This window comes from Capra hircus, chromosome 6 (genome assembly GCF_001704415.2).
Source record: "Capra hircus breed San Clemente chromosome 6, ASM170441v1, whole genome shotgun sequence".
NCBI classification, from domain to species: Eukaryota; Metazoa; Chordata; class Mammalia; order Artiodactyla; family Bovidae; genus Capra; species Capra hircus.
In genome coordinates this window covers 6842584-6865490 of record NC_030813.1, presented here as the reverse complement: position 1 = coordinate 6865490, position 22907 = coordinate 6842584, and the positions used below count along the sequence as shown (strand labels likewise).

General features: G+C 39.4%; 1 protein-coding gene and 1 non-coding gene across 4 annotated transcripts in view; one reads left to right on the top strand and one right to left on the bottom strand.

Moving 5' to 3' along the window:
* SYNPO2 (synaptopodin 2) overlaps positions 490-22907 on the top strand; it is a 202097-nt gene continuing 179679 nt past the window's right edge. For 2 of the 3 annotated variants that reach the window (XM_005681273.3, XM_005681272.3), the window contains exon 1: positions 490-915. In XM_005681273.3, the coding sequence (XP_005681330.2) occupies positions 811-915 (105 nt within the window). In that variant the 5' untranslated portion in view covers positions 490-810. The remainder of the gene's footprint in view (positions 916-22907) is intronic. The other variant, XM_013964455.2, reaches the window with a different exon arrangement.
* Positions 6696-6768, bottom strand: TRNAE-UUC. Its single transcript has one exon. It is a non-coding gene; the product is annotated as a tRNA-Glu (tRNA).

The window sequence follows — 22907 nt, the reverse complement described above, 5'->3', positions numbered from 1 at the left end:
TCATGCAATAGACGTAGTTATAAGAATGTAGCTTCCGGGGGTTCCTCTCTCCCTCTCTCTGCCTCTCTTCTTCATCTTCTGGACTATGTTAAGTACCAGTTCAGAAAAGTGCTTTTCGGAGTACAAGGGTTTTGTTTTCGTTTTTTAAAAATAAATATTTTGCTTTCTTTTATTTCCTGCAGATTAGTTCTGCAGGCTGCAAACAGCAAAGCTAAGAAAAATAATTTTTTTAAACTCCCTTTTGTCTGTTTCCATCATTACTGTGATAATTTTCAAAACATTTGTTTGAGAGAATCTAATCATCTAGTAGTTCAACCCTTAGAGCTCATATTTTAGGATGTCACTTGTGGCCTGGAGAGCAAAACCTTCATGTGTCCTCTATTATTTATAGAATTATTCAATGTAAGTGTTTCTCTCCTTTCATTTGAGGGCTGGGATTTAATCCGTTAGACCTGGAGAACTTTTGCTCCCGTCCCCATCCCCACCCCCCTCCATCTCGCCGCAAAATGGGGACGTTATCTTGTGTGTGAGGCTCTTCCCATTCCCTGAAGGTGGGCTGAGCAAAGGAGCGTGACGCAGGAGTGGGCTTGTCCTTGATGCCTCTAGCGCCTCTGCCGCCCGGTGAATGATCCCATTAGCGGCGCAAATTCGAAGCGGCAGCCCGGGCAGCGGCGGCGGCTGCAGCGGAGGCTCCGTGCGCCCCAGTGCTGCCTCCTCGGCGCGAGCCCGAAGCTGAGCACAGAGACTCAACCGCACCCAGACTCCGTCTGTCTTTTCAAGCTCTTCATGCTACCCGACTGAAAGAAGAACATGGGCACGGGGGATTTTATCTGCATTTCCATGACCGGAGGGGCGCCCTGGGGGTTCCGACTGCAAGGTGGCAAGGAGCAGCAGCAGCCCTTACAAGTCGCTAAGGTAGGACCACCAAAGATGGGCTCTCACATCTTGTTCTGGGCTGGGAGAGAAGGGATAAAAGCAACTTGTTGATGGTTTATTCAAGCTCTAATTCGGAGGTCGCTATATTCGTTTGATTTTGATGCTGACTCTGAATTCTTCTTGGATGTGGGTTTTTTTTTCCTTCAGAAAAACTTTGGAGAGTAACATATAGCACATATGTAATTAATCAGTCATTAATGGGGTGGGGAAAGAGTGCTATATTTTATCAGCTGAAGAAAAGCCTGGTTTATCAGCTGCTTCTCTGGCAACCAGCAAGACACTTGGGAACGTTTCTTCTCGGCAGTCTTAGAAGCCACAGTTGTTACTGTTTCGTGTCCCTTTACTTGGCTCTGGCTGAGGAGAAACGCTCAGCTCAGTGTAACCAATTGGCTTGGCCATTTGGGGGGCTCTTATGAAGTATTGTTAATGACATTTATCATACAGCATCCATGAAAAGGCCAGCTTGGGGCAATAATTTTTTAAAATATGAAGATCTCATAAATTTATTTGAAAGAATATTCTTTTAAGGATTTGGCTAATAAATGCAAAATTCTAAGTACCCCGGTCCATCATGTACATTCATCTTGTTAAGTGCTCAAAATAAAATTCAGAGACACTGGAAATATATTGTAAATAACTTAGAGGTGAACTTTGAAATGCATCTAATAATGGTTTAAAATATTTTCGGTGTTTTTTATTTCTGTTAGATTGCTTTCTTTCTTGGTTCAGTATGCTTACCAGTTTGTCTGAGGCGATCCGGTATTGTCTAATTGTTTTTCAGCTAAAACCAATTTTAAAATACATGAGAAAAAGCAGATTTTACCCAATTTTAATACTAAATTGAAGTACCTAGGAAAGAACATTTTGATTAATTTTCTATTTTATACTTACATTAAAAATGGATCTAGATCCTCATGAAATATATGGACCATAGGCCTTTGTAGTTATTCTTCTTTTCCTTTGGCTTTTTTTTTTTTTAATTTATGTTCACTGTGAAGAAAAGAGTTTCTTTGAAATTTTCTGCACCCAGGCTTCCTCAGAAAATCCTTTCAAAATGTGATGGTGGAATCCTGCCACCTAGTGAAAATTTCAACCATCAAGGATGAAGCATAAAAGGGCAGATGAAAAGCAGACATTTTTAGAACTGAAAAGTTTCTCAGAGATCCCCAGTTCAACCTGCTAATTTTAGATAAGGAAAGAACCTTCAAAGGCTAAGTAACCTGCCTCAGGCCTTTGATCTTAACGTTTGGAACTGGCAGAGTGATTAAAAGGTACAAAGGTTGTCGGTTTCATTGTTTTTCTTTAGGAGTCAATGGTAGGCAACATCAGACAAAATATTAATGCCTAATTCAGTGTATGTAGAGTTCATGAGCCCGAAGTGGATCTGTCCCGAGTCTAGGATAGCAGTTGGCCGGCTCCTTTCACTGAGATTTGGGTTCTAATTCCAGCTCTGATCTAACACGCAGCCGGTCCTGAGACAGATCACTCTTCCTGACTCATTTAGGGGGTGTGTGTGTGTGTAGAAGAAGAAAGAGACAAAGATTTTGAGTGGGGTGGGAAAGAGGAGAAGTACGTTGGAAACTGGACGCTACCATTAGTGAGGTTCTATTTGCTCGAATTTTCTACAGCCCTATTAGTATATAATTTTAGAATCACTTGCCAACCAGTTAAAGTGCAGGGACAGAAGTGGCTAGAAGCTCTGATTTTTGGTTGCTGTTTCATAGCCACACCTACAAAATAGAATGGGTTTTCCTCAGTTCTTGATGTGCTTATTTCAAAGTGGCACCACTGAGTGGTGATTTTTTTTGAAGAACTGAAGCAAATTGCTCATGAAGGGTGCTTTGGAGGTGTTTCTCTGCTGAAAGATCTCTATTATCAGGATTCAGAGAGGCTGTTAGTTTGAATAAGGGTCAAAAAATTCATTCTTGCTCTCCCCAAAATAATCTTTCCTCAAATATCTAGGAAATATATTTTTAGTTTTAAAAAGATCATTATAAGAAAGCATCAGGATGTTTGCTTTAATTTTTTTAGTTTGTGTTACTATAAAGTTACTGATTTAAAATATTATGAAAGCACCTGGATGTTTGCCTTAACTGTTGTGTGTGTGTGTAAAAGAGAGAGATAATCTATAACTTTTTTCCACATGTAAAAAGTGACTAGAGAGCCTTCTAGCTGCTGCTGCTGCTAGGTCACTTCAGTCGTGTCCGACTCTGTGCGACCCCAGAGATGGCAGCCCACCAGGCTCCCCCATCCCTGGGATTCTCCAGGCAAGAACACTGGAGTGGGTTGCCAATGACTAAATGTCTGAATATAAAGTGTTTAGGCAAAGCACATTCAAATACATAATTCATATCCCTTAGTGCCATCAGTGAGATATCAAAATGCTTCAAATAGAATAAATTCAAGAAACACAGTGATTTTGAAAGGGAAAAATAGGAAATATTTGATGTTTGAATATGTACTTTTGGGATAAATCCTCCTTACTACATATGGAAAGCTAGGGATATCTTTATTAGTAAATATGACTGATCACTGAATTTTTATTGATGTTTAGAGCACTTTCAAGAAATTTTAAAAACATCTATACTTATAGAAATCCATGCACTCTAGCTAGATCTATTAAGCAGATGTTACATAAAATTTTTATTTTGGACTTGCATGTTTTAAGACATCACTGTTGAAAGACAATGAGATAAAATAATGACCGTGACTGTGCATGAACTTTGCCATTATCTAGACAGAGTCCATATGGAGCTCACATTTGTCCTGTGCCAGGAACCATTCCAGGTGCATCCTTGATAGGCTGTCTTCTTTGTCATTGCAGTTGGTGGCCTGCCTAGTGCCTGTATGAACAGTGGGATGGAGGTAGGGAGAGGCAGGTAGGGAAGTAAAACTGGAGAAAGATGGAGCGGGGGGCGGGAGAGGGAAAAGGAGAGAGAAGAAGAGAGAGACAGAGCGAGAATGAATGGGCAAGTAGGAACTTTCATTCCTCTGGATGAATTCTTCCATTTCCTCTGGATGAATGACTGTCATAGAAAGGCGTTGGTGGGACTTGAGCCATCTTGCTTGGCCTACCTAGAAAGGTCAAACTCTTAGCCAGGGCCTGCAGGAGCAGGCTGGCATCTTGAGGAACTACTTGGGCCTTGGAAGGGACAGAGACGTGTTGGGCGGGAGCCCTGTTTCTTCTGTTAGGGAACCTTGCAGGGTGAAAGCCTCCCGGCTCCTAGAAGAAAGCACACAAGTGTCCCAGCGTTTGGACACCAGCTGCAGAAAGGACAGTGATGGCCACTCGACATTAACCAAAGAAGTACAAAAACCCGCAAAGAGAAATGCTACAACATTCACTTGTGAATAAATGGATCTACCTTCCCCCTCCTGCTTCAGTCTTCCTTCCTGCCTTCAACCTGGGAGGAGTAGGAGGGAAGTTGGTAGAGAGCAGACAATACTCTCTGCCTCTTGCCAAGCCCTGGAGCCAGGAGCCAGCTACTGTACTTTGGGAGAGAGCTTAGAGATAGATGTTAGATCAAAGCTGTATTTGGACTAGACTGTTTTAATAACCAAAAGCCACCAAAAAGGCATGGGATCTGACCAAAGAATTATTAAGGGAGGGATTTGGCTTTATGGTAGTTGAAAACAGTTACTGGAAGAAATAAAGTAGTTTCATGTTTATAACCAAATGAAAGACACTCCTCAAAAACTTTGATTCCGTAACTCAGGTTCATCTTATCAATCACACGTACTTGATGTATGTTAGCTTGGAAACTTCTCACCAATTGGGACTTCCCTGGCAGTCCAGTTGTTAAAGAACAGTCTATCATTTAGTAATGCTGAAAATTGCAGTGACTTCAATACAGAATTGTATCAAATAGAATGTCACCTATCTAAGATTTGATCTTTAAAACCATTCAAAATGATTTCTTCCTTTATTGGGCCTGAGGACAAGGATTACAGGCAATGCATTTCTGAGCTAACGTGCAATGAGAGACAAGACTGGAAAGGGAACTGGCTTACTTGTAAATAAACCTGAAAAATACATGGCCTCCAATGTTTATTGTGTCTGTTCTAACAGATTCATGAAGAAACCAAATGCCATGAGGTTTTCGTAAAAGGAAACGGAGAATGCGTGTGTCATCATCATTAAACAATCTGAAAGAATAAACAACTTCATGAAGTTAAAAGCTTATCTGAGAAACAGAAATAACGTTAGATCTTTGGGGGATATTTCATTGTTTGACCATCTCAATGAGAACATATTTATAGTATTGAATTACCTTAGGCACTTTATTTTTCTGAATTATTTACCATTCTTTTCTTATTATTAAAAAGCAGAGATGGCCACATTGTCAACAAACTGTGTCTTCAAAGTCTTTGTGAATGCCATTGGCATGCGGCAGGTCAGCCATAGTAGATGCAATTTGGTGTTATGATGGTCTGGCTGTAGTTATCCTTAACTGGTATATAAATATGGTGTGTTTCAGATAAAGTACTAAAAAATGTGGTGGGTTTACTCTTCAAAACATTATAAATGCAAGATGTGTTATTTGATTATGTCACAAATAGTTTTCCTATCCACTGGGTTTTGGTTTTCATCATCTTACTCACCCAAGACTAACTTTTCCACTTTGAAAGTAGTGTAGGTGCTACAAAGATAAAACAATGTTGTGGATGGATTTTCCTGAACTGAACTATGCACTTATCTTCTATCTGATCCCACTTAGTCTATAAAGTGTGAGTTGCTCAGTCTAAAGTGTGAGTCGCTCAGTTGTGTCTGACTCTTTTTGACCCCATGGACTGCAGCCTGCCAGCCTCCTCTATCCCTGGAATTTTCTAGGCAAGAATACTGGAGTGGGTTGCCATTGCCTTCTCCAGGGGATCTTCCTGACCCAGGGATTGAACTCGGGTCTCCCACATTGCAGGCAGGTTCCTTACTGTCTGAGTCACCAGGGAAGCCCAAGAATACTGGAGTGGGTAGCCTATCCCTTCTCCAGGGGATCTTCCTGACCCAGTAATCAAACCGGGGTCTCCTACATTGCAGGTGGATTCTTTACCAGCAGAGCTACCAGGGAAGCCCCATGCTTCCTTTATCAAAACTTACATGGCTTGAATTTCATCTTTTTAGGATGCATTATTTTTTCCAGAAGAAATCTATAATAATGGTCAGAGTGTCATTTTCCTCCAAACATCTTATTGCCTTTAACAGTACCTTCTTGGAGATAATTTCAAGAAACTCATATTGATACTTATGGGTTGCTGGGCACTTCTTTAATCACCTTTTAAATATAATGAGAGAACTCAATGAGGTTACCCCATTTAAGATCCCCTTTCAGAGGCAGAAAGTGGTTAAGTGACATCCTCAGGTCTTATAAGTAGTAGAGCCAGACCTGGGTTCACCCAGTCTTCTAATGATACTTTTGGGTTAAGTGTAGCTTGAACAGCTGGTTAAGACAAAACGAAGGACCTAAACAGACCTCGGTAGAAAGATTGTTGTGGTCCCATAAACCAAACTTACTTCTTCTGTTCTGACATTAAGTATATTATAATTTAAATTAGTGTCAGATCATTTTATTTGTAGCTTTTCTTTCTGGAACAAATAATTTTAGGAAATGAAATAGAAATAGACTAGAAACTTTCATAATTCTGTCTTCTGAAGAACAGATTAAATTATTTTTTCTGATCAGATTTCCCATGTCTTCTAAACAAATATGACTTGCTCCTTTATTTTTGTTTTTGGCTGCACCAAGCAGCTTGTAGAATCTTAGTTCCCCGACCAGGGATTGAACCTGGGACCATGGCAGTGAAAGCACCAAGTCCTAACCACTGGACCATCAGGGAATTCCCATGCTACTTTATTTTGAAGCAAAAAATTTCTAGCAGTAAGACCATGCTTGAGAATTTTACCATATAGTCTAGGACACATTGCGGTGGGAACTGAGTTCTGACTTCACCTCCTCCACGGCTCACTCACTTCCTGCTCCATATGTGATTACTCCTGCTCCTTCAGCTCAGGCCCTCTCCAGCTGTTTCTTAGATGACTAGCTGGGCATTTTAACTGTCTCTCTGCTTAGGGTTTCACATTCCTCAGGTGCATGCTATAGTGAGCTGCTGGAGAGACTTTTCTAAATCACCTGCTATACCACTGCTTAAAAGTCTTCCCATCATAGTCATCAAAATAACCATAACATTAAAAAAAATCTTCTGTAGATTTAAGTGCTTTATATATCATTCACAATAGCCTTAACTATCCTTTTTTTTTACTTTTCTAAATCACCTGCTATACCACTGCTTAAAATACTTCAAAGTCTTCCCATCATAGTCATCAAAATAACCATAACATTAAAAAAAATCTTCTGTAGATTTAAGTGCTTTATATATTATATCATTCACAATAGCCTTAACTATCCTTTTTTTTTTAAAGAAAAAAAAAAACAGATGAGAAAACTGAACCTTAGAGAAGTTAGGTGAGTAACGTAAGGTGGTAGAGCAGGTTCAGGCATCCAGGATGGAGGCCAGTGAGACACCAAAGCACAGGCTCTGAATGGCCACCGGGACTCTCTATATCACTGCAACGTGTTTTATAGACACCAGTATGTATTAAGTGTGAGTTCTTATAAAATCAGCCATATTGATGACATCCTGAACCTCTTTTGCCCTTGTTTTCATTTTGCTTTTCTCTTCAATTTAACTTGCCTAAAAATAATGCACTGAATGAGTTTTATATGAGGCATTTCATGAACCTCTCCAAGAATTTTGTCTTTGTTAATCCATGTTAAAGCTGGTACTTCATCAGTGGCCTTATTTACATTTTTTCCCATAAAACACTGATTTTTTTTTAATTAAAGAATTCATTTATTTTGAGAACTTATCTATCTCCAGTACTCTTCTTTATTGGCTTTCCAAAGAAGTAGTTCATCTATTTCAGTATTGAAACAGAATCAAGAAAATAGTCCAGGACATGCCAGAAACATGTTCTTTTATCTAACTTTACAGCAAAACTCCTCCACCATATAGTTTGTTCTAATATTATTTCTACCAATTTCCTAGTTCTTTTTTCTTTACATCTTCAACAATATTTGCTGATAAAAAATATATCTTGGTTTGTTGCCCATATTGTATTATTTTTAACAATTTTAAAATGCATCCATGAGGAGCTTTCTAAACATTATGGTTTGGTTTAATTCTGTCATGGTTTAAACTGAGTACTGCCTGACTTCAGCCATTGTTGAAAAAACAAATTTGGAAGTTTTTGATGCTTAGTTATTATATATCTTCTTAGTCTTGACTACTTCACACTAATATCATAGAATGCAATAAGACGAAGTTCCTCTCTAACCACAGTGGATATAAATCCATATTCTAAATAGTGTTCTTAGTAATTCTGAATATTTTACCTACCTGTCACATATGATTAAATAGTAATTGTGTTTAATCTCACTCCATGGCTGATGAAGTGTTTCTGAAGGAATATAGAGGAGGGTCAACTCCTTTTCTCTTGAGCCTGAAATGTAATGTTATTTTTAATCAATAGTTGCCTGTCAGGAATATTTTAAAACTTGTGTCATTTTTTGAGAGTTAAAAAAAAAAAAGATACAACAGCAAATGAACATTAATTGTATCTAAAAAAATAAATAAATAAATAAAAGTCTGCAGAACTAAAAAAAAAAATACATGCAAAAAAAAAAAACTATTGATAGATAAAAACATGGAAATTCATTTAATCGAGCACCATAATACATAATATACTGCAAAAGAAGGAACATATGAGGAAGCCTCTTTCCCCTCTGCCATGCTAGGAGATGAACCTATTCAGTGGGGTCACCTCAAGTACTGTATGAAATTCCTGACTGTCTGGACCAGACTGGACACAGGGTACTGATGTCAATCCATGATGGTAAAGAATCTGCCTACAGTGCTGGAGGCTCAGGTTCAAATCCTGGATCGGGAAGATCCCCTGGAGAAGGGAATGGCAACCCACTCAAGTATTCTTGCCTGGAGAATTCCATGGACAGAGGAGCCTGGCCCGTGGTAGTTCATGGCGTTGCAGAGTTGGACACTACTGAGCGAGTAACATTTTCACTTTCCAAACATTAGAGCTCCTTTTCATTTTGTAGTTGAAAATAAATGTACATGGGAGTTCTAGTTGGCTTGGCAGATAAATGGGGGTAGCCTTCCAGGCACAGGGCACTGCGAGGGCAAGGCTCTAGGACTGAAGCACGCTTGGCATACTCAAGGAACTGTGAAGATGCCAGTTGCAGCTGACACCATTTCCATGAGAAATGGCTGTTAGAAGTCCAGTCTTCCACAGTGATAAAAGCAAAAAACTCTCTCTCCTGGTAATGCCGACCATGTGGCTATTTTCCCATCTTTAAATGATTAACACACTGGTCCCAGAGAACAACTCTAAGCTATCATCTTCCTATTTCCTTTTCATCCGTTTCAGCTTTTTATAATGTAGAAGCCTACTGGCCATTCTTTAGAAAACTTTATTTAAATGGATAATTGCTACCACGTCTTATGTAGATGTTTGGTTAAACATTTTATTTTATTTATTTTTTATTTTATTTTATTATTTATTTTTTCTTCACTTTACAATATTGTATTGGTTTTGCCATACATCAACATGAATCCGCCACTGGTGTACACGTTCCTGAGCCCCCCCCCCAACTCCCTCCCCATATCATCACTCTGGGTCATCCCAGTGCACCAGCCCCAAGCATCCTGTATCCTGCATCGAACCTAGACTGGCGATTCATTTCTTATATGATATTATGCATGTTTCAATGCCATTCTCCCAAATCATCCCACCCTCTCCCACAGAGTCCAAAAGACTATTTGATACATCTGTGTCTCTTTTGCTGTCTTGCATACAGGGTTATCATTATCATCTTTCTAAATTCCATGTATATGTGTTAGTATACTGTACTGGTGTTTTTCTTTCTGGCTTACTTCACTCTGTATAATCGGCTCCAGTTTCATCCACCTCATTAGAACTGATTCAAATGTATTCTTTTTAATGGCTGAGTAATACTCCATTGTGTATATGTACCACAGCTTTCTTATCCATTTGTCTGCTGATGAACATCTAGGTTGCTTCCATGTCCTGGCTATTATAAACAGTGCTGTGATGAACATTGGGGTTAACACGCATCTGTTTCAATTCTGATTTCCTCGGTGTGTATGCCCAGCAGTGGGATTGCTGGGTCATAAAGCAGTTCTATTTCCAGTTTTTTAAGGAATCTCCACGCTGTTCTCCATTGTGGCTGTACTAGTTTGCATTCCCACCAGCAATGTAAGAGGGTTCCCTTTTCTCCACACCCTTTCCAGCATTTATTGCTTGTAGACTTTTGGATCGCAGCCATTCTGACTGGTGTGAAATGGTACCTCATCGTGATTTTGATTTGCATTTCTCTGATAATGAGTGATGTTGAGCATCTTTTCATGTGTTTGTTAGCCATCTGTATGTCTTCTTTGGAGAAATGTCTATTTAGTTCTTTGGCCCATTTTTTGATTGGGTCTTTTATTTTCCTGGAATTGAGCTTCAGGAGTTGCTTGTATATTTTTGAGATTAGTTGTTTGTCAGTTGCTTCATTTGCTATTATTTTCTCCCATTCTGAAGGCTGTCTTTTCACCTTGCTTATAGTTTCCTTTGTTGTGCAGAAGCTTTTAGGTTTAATTAGGTCCCATTTGTTTATTTTTGCTTTTATTTCCAGTGTTCTGGAAGATGGGTCATAGAGGATCCTGCTGTGATGTACGTCAGAGAGTGTTTTACCTATGTTCTCCTCTAGGAGTTTTATAATTTCTGGTCTTCCATTTAGATCTTTAATCCATTTTGAGTTTATTTTTGTGTATGGTGTTAGAAAGTGTTCTAGTTTCATTCTTTTACAAGTGGTTGACCAGTTTCCCAGCACCACTTGTTAAAGAGATTGTCTTTAATCCATTGAATATTCTTGCCTCCTTTGTCAAAGATAAGGTGTCCATAGGTGCGTGGATTTATCTCTGGGCTTTCTATTTTGTTCCATTGATCTATATTTCTGTCTTTGTGCCAGTACCATACTCTCTTGATGACTGTGGCTTTGTAGTAGAGCCTGAAGTCAGGCAGGTTGATTCCTCCAGTTCCATTCTTCTTTCTCAAGATTGCTTTGGCTATTCGAGGTTTTTTGTATTTCCATACAAATTGTGAAATTACTTCTTCTAGCTCTGTGAAAAACACCGCTGGTAGCTTGATAAGGTTTGCATTGAATCTATAGATTGCTTTGGGTAGTATACTCATTTTCACTATATTGATTCTTCCAATCCATGAACATCGTATATTTCTGGTTAAACATTTTGTTAATCTTTTCCTTCCTCTGAAATTAATTCTCCCAGTGAGATAAGAAGAATTTAAGAAGTGTTAAAGAGCATTCAGAAAACGAAGATCATGGCATCCGGTCCCATCACTTCATGGGAAATAGATGGGGAAACAACGGAAAAAGTGTCAGACTTTATTTTTGGGCTCCAAAATCACTGCAGATGGTGAGTGCAGCCATGAAATTAAAAGACGCTTACTCCTTGGAAGAAAAGTTATGACCAACCTAGATAGCATATTCAAAAGCAGAGACATTACTTTGCTGACTAAGGTCCGTCTAGTCAAGGCTATGGTTTTCCCAGTGGTCATGTATGAATGTGAGAGCTGGACTGTGAAGATGGCTGAGCGCCAAAGAATTGATGCTTTTGAACTGTGGTGTTGGAGAAGACTCTTGAGAGTCCCTTGGACTGCAAGGAGATCCAACCAGTCCATTCTGAAGGAGATCAGCCCTGGGATTTCTTTGGAAGGAATGATGCTAAAGCTGAAGCTCCAGTACTTTGGCCACCTCGTACGAAGAGTTGACTCATTGGAAAAGACTGTGATGCTGGGAGGGATTGGGGGCAGGAGGAGAAGGGGACGACAGAGGATGAGATGGCTGGATGGCATCACGGACTTGATGGACGTGAGTCTGAGTGAACTCTGGGAGATGGTGATGGACAGGGAGGCCTGGCATGCTGCGATTCATGGGGTCACAAAGAGTCGGACACGACTGAGCGACTGAACTGATTTGAAAGAGCATTTGATGTACAGATCCTATTTATTTTGACATCAATGTCAGACCTAGAGCAGATAGTTTTACTATATTTTCAAATTTATCTTAATTTCATTTCTTCCTCAAAAAGAGATGATTTTATTTAGATGTTATTTGGAAACTGACCCACTGAAAAGATGAAAGCATTTTAATGTTGGCTACCACTTACTGTATAGCTTTAAACAGATTTTTCTGAGCTGGTTTCCTCATCTGTAAAATGTCCTACTATGTAATGGTTTCTGTTTTTACAGAAAAAAAAAAAAGTCACCAGTTTTACAGGTGAGGCATCTGGAGAGCCAAGCAATCAGTTAACAATGTGTCTTGTGATAATTTTGAAACATTCTATGTTAAGACCATATTTGATACATAGTAATCATGCAGTAAAGGAGTCTATCATTGTTATTACAATTCTTTTTTTTTTTTAAGATTTAAAATGTTTTATTTTATTTTTTATTTTTTTTTTAAATTTTAAAATCTTTAATTCTTACATGCGTTCCCAAACATGAACCCCCCTCCCACCTCCCTACCCATAACATCTCTCTGGGTCATCCCCATGCACCAGCTCCAAGCATGCTGTATCCTGCATCAGACATAGACTGGCAATTCAATTCTTACATGATAGTATACATGTTAGAATGTCATTCTCCCAAATCATCCCACCCTCTCCCTCTCCCTCTGAGTCCAAAAGTCCATTATACACATCTGTGTCTCTTTCCCTGTCTTGCATACAGGGTCGTCATTGCCATCTTCCTAAATTCCATATATATGTGTTAGTATACTGTATTGGTGTTTTTCTTTCTGGCCTACTTCACTCTGTATAATCGGCTCCAGTTTCTAATTAGAGGAGGAAGTAGCTGTCTTCTGGGCTTCCCTAGTGCCTCTGTGGTAAAGAATCCACCTGCGATGCAGGAGACCTGGATTCCATCCCTGGAGAAGGAAATGGAAACCCATTTCAGTATTCTTGCCTAGGAAATCTCTTGGACAGAGGAGCCTGGCAGGCTGTAGTCTGTGGGGTCACAAAGAGTCTGCGACTTAGCGACTAAACAACAACAACAAACTGTCTTCTACACAAATTTATTTTTTTTCAGAAATTAAGAAAAGCAGTCCCGTCCCTTTTCTCCAGATACCTAATGCAAGTCAAGAGCACAAAAGTTAAATAAACTATTTTTGATGATTATTTTACCCAGGGAAAATTTTCAGTTTTAATAAAATGCAACATTTCACAGAATGTATGCAGCTATCAATTATGAATCAAGATTTCTTTCTTATGTAGTTTACTCAGCTTGAGGCAGTAAATCCTTAAGTTATATGTTTTACAAGGTCAAATAAAATGATTATCCCACTTAAAAATAGTACACTTTTTTTTTTATTGGACTATAGTTGATTTACAATGTTGTGTTAATTTCTCCTGAGTACAGATTTTTAAAAGGAAAATACCTCAAGCCATGAAGAATTGTCACTTATAGTGCTGTTTAGCTCCATTTAGAGTAAGTCAACTCTGACTCTTTCAATCATTTGAGTCTCTGCACCTCGGTTTTCTCATTTATCAAATGGAGATAGTGTTAGCTCTGAGGAGTGTTTTTAGGGTTAGAAATCGCATATGCAAATTACTTAACACACAGGAAACATTCAAGTGTTTTAATGGCATTCTAACATGTATACTATCATGTAAGAATTGAATCGCCAGTCTATGTCTGACGCAGGATACAGCATGCTTGGGGCTGGTGCATGGGGATGACCCAGAGAGATGTTATGGGTAGGGAGGTGGGAGGGGGGTTCATGTTTGGGAACGCATGTAAGAATTAAAGATTTTAAAATTTAAAAAATAAAAAATAAAGCAAGAGGAAAAAAAAATTACTACTACCACATCTGTGGTTATCCCAGTTTTATTTAACCAACCTTTATAAAATTGAAGGGTTATCTGCTGTCTTCCATGCAAAGCTTTTTGAGATCCAGATCCCAGTGTCCTAAGAAGGGGCTTCTGCGGTCCTCGGGATCTCTCCCTGTGAGATGGCTTGTAATGGTTTCAGAATGTGGCCTTATGCTCACTGAGTAAGCCACTGCCCTTTCACTGGAAGCAGCATATGGAAACCATCACGAGGAGAAGGAATCATTTCAAGTGCTTTGAAAATATAAAAGAAAAATAAATTGTTCCCTGGTAAGTAAATATAGGACGTTGATCTCTGAATAGTCAGGAAAACTCTGTGCCAGGGCCTTTAGGGGAAAGCTAATGAGCCTTTCAATCCCTCCCCAGCCTCCACCTCCACAACCCTTGTCTGCTAAATTAGAAGACGTTATTACTATATAAGGCTGCTTTTTCTGAGTAAGTGATAATAGTTAAACTCTTGGTGTTTTTAGCTTTTCCAACAGTGGAGAGTTATTTTCATCAGTCAAGATGAAGCTAAAATGAAAAATAGTTTGTGAAAAGCTTAGGCTTTGGGAGTCAGATACTACCGTAACAGTCACCTTTATTTTTGTTTCTTTCATGAAAAGCATAACATTTTCCACTGGATGGTGCTCAGCATGACTGATATTAGGTTGAATTGTGTAAATATTATATTACATGTATTGGCTGCTGCAGAGAGTCAAAACGCAGTGATCCATTTTCAGGGCTCCAATCTTTTGGCCGCCTGCCTGCCAGATGGGGAAATGTTGATCATAACAGTTTCATCCTGAGGCAGAGCTGCAGTCTGAGAGAGGAAGCCCGTCGTTGTGTGCTTCCTCTGAGCCAAAATGGCCACGCGGCTTCATGTTGAGTGAGTTACCAAGGGCTTCCTTCAGCTGCAGGCGCTGGGCTGAGGGTAGACATGAATTCAATTAAGGACCCATTATGATAGTTATTCCATTCTGTTCTTCATTACCGTCAGCTACTCTCACCCTCAGCTTCTTTTCCTTCTCTGAGAAGGAAAATTCCTCCTTCTCTGTCTTCACAGCCCCCATTCTCTTCTCATTGTTTATCCAGTTCTTTTTATGCCTCTCTTTCCCCCTGTAGCTTCCTAAGCAAATTAAGACACCAAATCTGATATTGCCTATCTGCACAAGAAAAAGGAATAATATTGTGTGTGTGTGTGAAAGAGAGAGAAGAGACAGAGAGAGAGCACAAAAGAGAAAGCTGTATATAAGTCTCTCTTCCTTAATTGATTTTCATGGAAAGGTAACAATATGCTGGATTTTTCAATTCAGAGCTGAACTAGTATGAACTAGGGTGGAGAATTACTTTCCAGGAGTGTGTCTCCATGGTCCAGTCCTTCACTCCGAGAAACTCCTTTTCCAGGCTTTAGGCCCTTTGCCTCCTATCATTGTCTCTGGTCGGAGCAGCTTGCTTCTTCCTGGGAGGCGGTTCTCGTTTTCTCCTGAACATGACATGTTTATTCTTCTCCCAGGTCTCTGTGACTTTGACCTTGATCTTTTCTGCAATGGAATGTTTCTCTGTATTTAATTCTCCCAGTCCATAAAAGGTATGCAATAAGGACTATTATTTTTTACCTGGTTAATAATGATTCTTTTTCATTTAGTAAGGGATAAAATCACTTTCAGTCGAAAACAAGGACATATTGTTTGAGGAAGTTCATGAGTTTTGTCAGAGGCTTTAAGGATAAATGTTTTGAACGATAAAGGTAAATGAATTGAAGTTCAGAATCTGTATCAAAGGCAAGTGGGAGCCAGGAGATGATTCTGCTGCAGGATTGAAGAGGGTAAAGGGCAGCCGGAAGGGGTCTGTGGTGGCAGGTTAGCACAGCATGAAACAAGGGCACTCTTCCTTTAGAAATACTCACGTTACCATCAAACCGCAGCTCTTACACAGAGCCAAGGTAGCAAAGGGTGGCTTCAGATCACAGTATGCCTTCTTATTTTGTACTTGACAAGCAAATATTACTATTCTGATAGAGCTAATGGCTGTGATAAAGAGGCCTTTTGCTCATTGGTATCTCTGGTTTAAAAATTTGCATTTTCCATGCTTATATTGTCACTTTTGCTCTTTGAAGGCAGGAGCCTAGATCGTGTATCTCCTAAAACAGGGCTCTTTAATGTAGATAATGTACATACATGTGTAACAAGGGACTTAAATCAGCCATGTACTTACTGAAACATTGTTGAATAAATGGATGAATGAGTAGATGTGTATTTTCTATTCTGTAGTGTGAGGTAGCAACTACTGGAAAGCCTGATTTTGCTGAAGCTTTATCTGGTGTTTTTTTAAATGAGCAGTTTGTTTAAAGAGTGATTATAAGAGTGATATATATACTTTGTAAGTGTGTGTGTTCCTATTGATTTGATATTATCTAGTAACCAGATGCCAATTTAAGAGGTTCAGTGCAAAGATCATTGACTGAATGGAAATCAGGAGACCTGAATTTTAGGTACTAACTTGAGTTTAGTCTGCTACCTCAACTAAAACTCTCTGACTCCCCATTTCTCTACTTATAAAGGGAAAGATTTATTGATAGAACACATAAAGTGCCTTATAGCTAGATTCTATTTTAAATCAAGAAGATAATAGATGAATGAAAACACCCATGAATGGTCATATTTTCTCTGTTAACATGAAAAAATAAAGCAGTGTTTTCTGCAAAAAGGCAATTTGTTATATGGCATTTCTATGGGACTTTTAGTCTCATTTCACCAAATCATAATTTGTAGCATATATGTGTTATAAATAAATAAGCAAAAATCTCAAATGACATCGATTTAATGTGCTTTTTTTGCTATATTTTACTTTTTTAATAATGAAAATTGTATTGCAGTGAGTTACTACTGAATTCAGCATTTTCTAATGATTTTTTAAATAAGTGCTTTATTCTTTCCCTTTCTTTATTACTTTTCTAAATAAAAAGGCAGTTCACTATCATACATGAATGTAATCAACTATTTAAAAAGTATCACTAAGAATTCATGGATTTAAATAGAACTGGTGTTTTTCTAAATCTAATTTCTTTTTTCAAACTCTGGATCTGACATAATTAAGAGCCTTTAAGTTTGATTTTCTTACCCTACTAGAAACTCCAGGTGGAGAGTGGGTATAGATTATCTCACAGAGTAAAACCACTCATTCTGACGTTGCTGGACTTCTATGACAAATTCTGATTTGATGGAGAAGAGGGAATGTGTTTGATACTCTTCATCTATTCTTTAAACCCCTCTCATCTGGGTAAACTGTGTCAAAGAAAAACAAGAGACAGTCCGTGGTAAACCTGGCCTTGATTAGTTTACTTCCACATCTCAAAGTGCAGTATTTTGAATCCAATCATAGTTTCACCCCACAAATGGATTAAACTCTATATTAAAAAAAATTAAAATAGCTAGAACTGAAAATGGCTTTTATTTTTAGGTTATAAAAATGACACATTGTCATTGTTAAAATATTCAAATATTACAGAAAAGGATAAAAATAAAGTAAAAATTATACCATCCAGAAATAGCACATTATTAACATTTTGGTGATATTCTTCTTGGTTCCCTCTCTCTCTTCACACATGCCAACTTACAATCACACCTATGTTCAATTCCATGTAAATGAAATGGTACTAAATGTATTCTCTTATTAAACGCACAACATGAACATCTTTCTGTGTCAGTGAGTCCCGATTTACATCATCTTTTTAGTAACTGCATAGTGTTACATGTTGACCATAATTTCTGTAACCCATCCCCTACTGAACATATAAGTTATTTATAATTTTCCACTATTATAAATAGCACTCAAATGAATACTTTGCATATATAAAATATGTTTGTGTACTTATCTGATCATTTCTATAGAATTAATCCTTAGAAGTAAGATTACTACTCTGAGAATATGCTATATATTTTTTTGGTGAAAATGAAGACTATCTGAATTAATTTGGTGTCAACTATTATATATAAGGAGAAGATTTCTTATCATGTACATGTCACTCATTAGTATGCTAGTCAGTACAATTCCTTTTGGCAGATAAATATGTAAACGTCAAGGTCATACCATCTAGGTAGCATACTTTCACTTCAAAACACTTAAAAGTATTGATAGGATTGGTAATTTCTAAAATGTCTTAAAAGAAAATTGAGAGGAAAAAAAATTCCCACATTCCAGTTTTATTAAATTTCTAGATTGTTTCAGGACAAAATTTTGCATAAAGATGATCAGTATTTAAAAGTAAAGGACAAGAGAGTATTAGTGCCTAGGGAATGAGGGTTTGCAGCTTTCCATGAAGGCAATGGCACCCCACTCCAGTACTCTTGCCTGGAAAATCCCATGGACGGAGGAGCCTGGAAGGCTGCAGTTCATGAGGTCGCGAAGAGTCGGACACGACTGAGCGACTTCACTTTCACTTTTTACTTTCATGCATTGGAGAAGGAAATGGCAACCTACTCCAGTGTTCTTGCCCGGAGAATCCCAGGGATGGGGGAGCCTGGTGGGCTGCCGTCTATGGGGTCGCACAGAGTTGGACACGACTGAAGCGACTTAGCAGCATGTAATGATCAAGATGTCATTGTCAGATAAATCAGATGTTTAAAAACTAACTTCAAATAAATAATATATCTTTGAAAGATATGTGAAAGTAGGTTTTATACATGATAAAGCCATATTATAAAAGTATTGTTACAAATATCATTTTAGTATTGTTTTCTTAAAGTGATAGGGTAGGTTAAGAGAAGCCTTTCTTTTCAGAAACACCTCATTGAAATTTAGGTTTTAGAATTTATTTTGTTGGAGGGATGTTTAATTTATAAACTGTATTGCCAAACCTGTATTTAGTTTTTATGAAGGACTGGTCCTGAAGCTGAAGCTCCAATACTTTTGGTCTCCTGATGGGAAGAGCTGAGTCATTCGAAAAGACCCTAATGCTGGGAAGGATTGAGGGCAAGAGGAGAAGGGAACGACAGAGGATGAGATGATCGGGTCAACGTGTGACAAGTGCTGTGGAGAGGTGTGCTCTAGCCCTCCCTTCTCATACATAGTCGGGGATGGCAAGGCCTGGAGACAGTGGCAGTTTAACCCCCTAAAGTTTTTACAGCTCTCCAGCTTCGTACACAGGAACCCCTGCACTCCTAGGAGAAAGGCAACTTTGTCCTGAGTTCTTCTGGAAAGTGGTTGAAGGGGTGGGCGTGGGTGGATTATGGGCCACATCCATCCTCCGGAAGGCTGCTGCTGAAGAATGTGAGTGAACTTGTCCCTGAGCGTGGCAGAGCAGCTAGCAAACTTCCAATTATTAGTGTCCCTGGGGGCATTGAGATCACACTCATATCTGTGATTTACAGAGAGCACAGCCTGGGTCCTTATCTCTGACTCCTTCCAGAAGTTGTTATCTGTAACCAAAAAGTATCTGTTGTTGTTCTTCAGCTGCTCAGTCGTGTCTGACCCTTTGCAGCCCCATGGAATGCAGCACGCCAGGCTTCCCTGTCCTTCACTATCTCTCTGACTTTGCCCAAACTCATGTCCATTGAGTTGAGGATGCCGTCTAACCATCTCATCCTCTGTTACCCTTTTTTCCTCCTGCCCTCAATCTTTCCCAGCATCAGAGTCTTACCCAGTGAGTTGGTGCTTTGCATTATGTGGCTGAAGTATTGGAGCTTCAGCTTCAGGATCAGTCCTTCCAATGAATAATCATGGTTGATTTTCTTTCAGATTGACTGGTTTGATCTCCTGTAGTCCAAGGGACTCTCAAGAGTCTTCTCTAGCACCGCAGTTAGAAAACATCAATTCTTTGGCACTCAGCTTTCGTTATGGTCCAACTCTCACATCTGTAGATGACTACTGGAAAAACCATAGCTTTGACTATATGGACCTTTGCCAGCAAAACACTGTCTGTAAACTAAAATAGTTGACCAACCTAGACAGCATATTAAAAAGCAGAGACATTATTTTGCCAACAAAGGTCCATCTAGTCAAGGCTATGGTTTTTCCAGTAGCCATGTATGGATGTGAAAGTTGGATTATAAAGAGGCTGAGTGCCAAATAATTATGCTTTTGAACTGGGTGTTGGAGAAGACTCTTGAGAGTCGCTTGTACTGCAAGGAGATCCAACCAGTCCATCCTAAAGGAAATCAGTCTAGATATTCATTGGAAGGACTGATGTTGAAGCTGAAACTCCAGTATTTTGGCCACCTGATGCAAAGAAAATGAGGCCACCTGACTCATTTGAAAAGACCCTGATGCTGGGAGGGATTGCAGGCAGGAGGAGAAGGGGACAACAGAGGATGAGATGGTTGGATGGCATCACTGACTCGATGCGCATGAGTTTGGGTAAACTCCAGGAATTCGTGATGGACAGGGAGGCCTGGCGTGCTGCAGTCAATAGGGATGCAAAGAGTCAGACACAACTGAGCAACTGAACTGAATAGAAAGGGAAAGACTAGAGATCTCTTCAAGAAAATTAGAGATACCAAGGGAACACTTCATGCAAAGATGGGCACAATAAAGGACAGAAATGATATAGATCTAACGGAAGCAAAAGATATTAAGAAGAGGTGGCAAGAATACGCAGAAGAACTATATAGAAAAGATCTTCATGACCCAGATAACCACAATGGTGTGATCATTCACACTCACCTAGAGCCAGACATCCTGTAATGTGAAGTCAAGTGGACCTTAGATAGCAACATTATGAACAAAGCTAGTGGAGGTGGTGGAATTCAAGCTGAGCTATTTCAAATCCTAAAAGATGATGCTGTGAAAGTGCTGCACTCAGTATGCCAGCAAACTTGGAAGACTCCACAGTGGCCATAGGACTGGAAGAGGTCAGTTTTCATAACAGTCCAAAGAACAGGGAGTGAAGTCGCTCAGTCGTCTCCAACTCTTTGCAACCCCATGGACTACAGCCTGCCAGGCTCCTCTGTCCATGGGATTTTCCAGGCAATAGTACTGGAGTGGATTGCCATTTCCTTCTCCAGGGGATCTTCCCGACCCAGGGATCGAACCCAGGTCTCTCACATTGTAGACAGACGCTTTACTGTCTGAGCCACCAGGGAAGTCAATCCCAAAGAAAGGCAATGCCAAAGAATGTTCAAACTACCACACAATTGCACTCATCTCACATGCTAGTAAAGTAATGCTCAAAATTTTCCAAACCAGGCTTCAACAATACATGAACCGTGAACTTCCAGATGTTCAAGCTGGATTTAGAAAAGGCAGAGGAACCAGAGATCAAATTTCCAACATATGCTGGATCATGGAAAAAGCAAGAGATTTCCAGAAAAACATCTATTTCTGCTTTATTGACTATGCCAAAGCCTTTGACTGTGTGGATCACAGCAAACTGGAAAATTCTTAAAGAGATGGGAATACCAGACCACCCGACCTGCCTCCTGAGAAATCTGTATGCAGGTCAAGAAGCAACAGTTAGAATTGGACATAGAACAACAGACTGTTTCCAAATCGGGAAAGGAGTACGTCAAGGCTGTATATTGTCACCCTGTTTATTTAACTTATATGCAGAGTACCTCATGAGAAATACTGGATTGGATGAAGCACAAGCTTGAATCAAGATTGCTGGGAGAAATATCAGTAACGTCAGATATGCAGATGACACCACCCTTATGGCAGAAGGTGAAGAAGAACTAAAGAGCCTCTTGATGAAAGTAAAAGACGAGGCTTAAAACTCAACATTCAGAAAACTAAGATCATGGCATCTGGTCCCATCACTTCATGGCAAATAGATGGGGAAACAATGGAAACAGTGGGGGACTTTAATTTTTTGTGCTCCAAAATCACTGCAGATGGTGACTGCAGCCATGAAATTAAAAGACGCTTGCTCCTTGGAAGAAAAGCTATGACCAACCAACCTAGACTGCATATTAAAAAGCAGAGACATTACTTTGCTGACAAAGATTCATCTAGTCAAAGCTATGGTTTTTCCACTAGTCATGTATGGATATAAGAGTTGGACTATAAAGAAAGCTGAGTGCCAAAGAATTGATGCTTTTGAACTGTGGTGTTGGAGAAGACTCTTGAGAGTCCCTTGGACTGCAAGGAGATCCAACCAGTCTATCTTAAAGGAGATTAGTCCTGAATATTTATTGGAGGAACTGATGCTGAAGCTGAAGCTCCAATACTTTGGCCACCTGATGCGAAGAACTGACTCATTTGAAAAGACCATGATGCTGAAAAAGATTGAAGGAGGGAGGAGAAGGAGACGATGGATGATGAGATGGTTTGATGACATCACCAACTTGATGGATATGAGTTTGAGTAAGCTGTGGAAGTTGGTGATGGACAGAGAAGCCTGGCGTGCTGCAGTCCATGGGGTCACAAAGAGTCGGACACAACTGAGTGACTGAACTGAACCAGTTTATTATAAAAGATATTATAAAGGATACAGATGAACAGCCAGATGCAGAGGTATGTAGGAGAAAGTCAGGAAGAGTCCTGAGTGTAGCAGCATCTCTTCCTTGTGGATATAGGGCTCAGCACCTTCTCATCAAGTGTCCTGTTCATCAACCCAGAAGTTCAAATCTTGTTATTCAAGAGTTTATAGGGCTTAATATGCAACACCTCCTACCTCATTCCCTCCAGAGGTCAATGGGTGGGGCTGAAATTTCCTAATCACTTGGTCTTTCTAGTGACCAGCCTCATCCTGAGGGTATCCAGGAGTCCTGATCTCAGTCACCTCATTATATAAACTCAGGTGTGCTCAAACAGATTCCTTATGAATAATGAAAGACACTCCTCACTCAGGAAATTCCAGGGGTTTAAGGAGTTTTGTGCCAGGTATTAGTGACAAAGACAAAATATATGTCTTGTTATACCACAAATATGCTAAATTCTGGGATAAATGAGATATTATCTTTGCTCTTAAGAAAGGCAAACCTCCATGGAAGAGGCAGATTTATAACTATTAAGAAGGTGACAAGGTTTTAAGGAGAAGAATATATAATGTATTATAAAATAGAAACCATGAA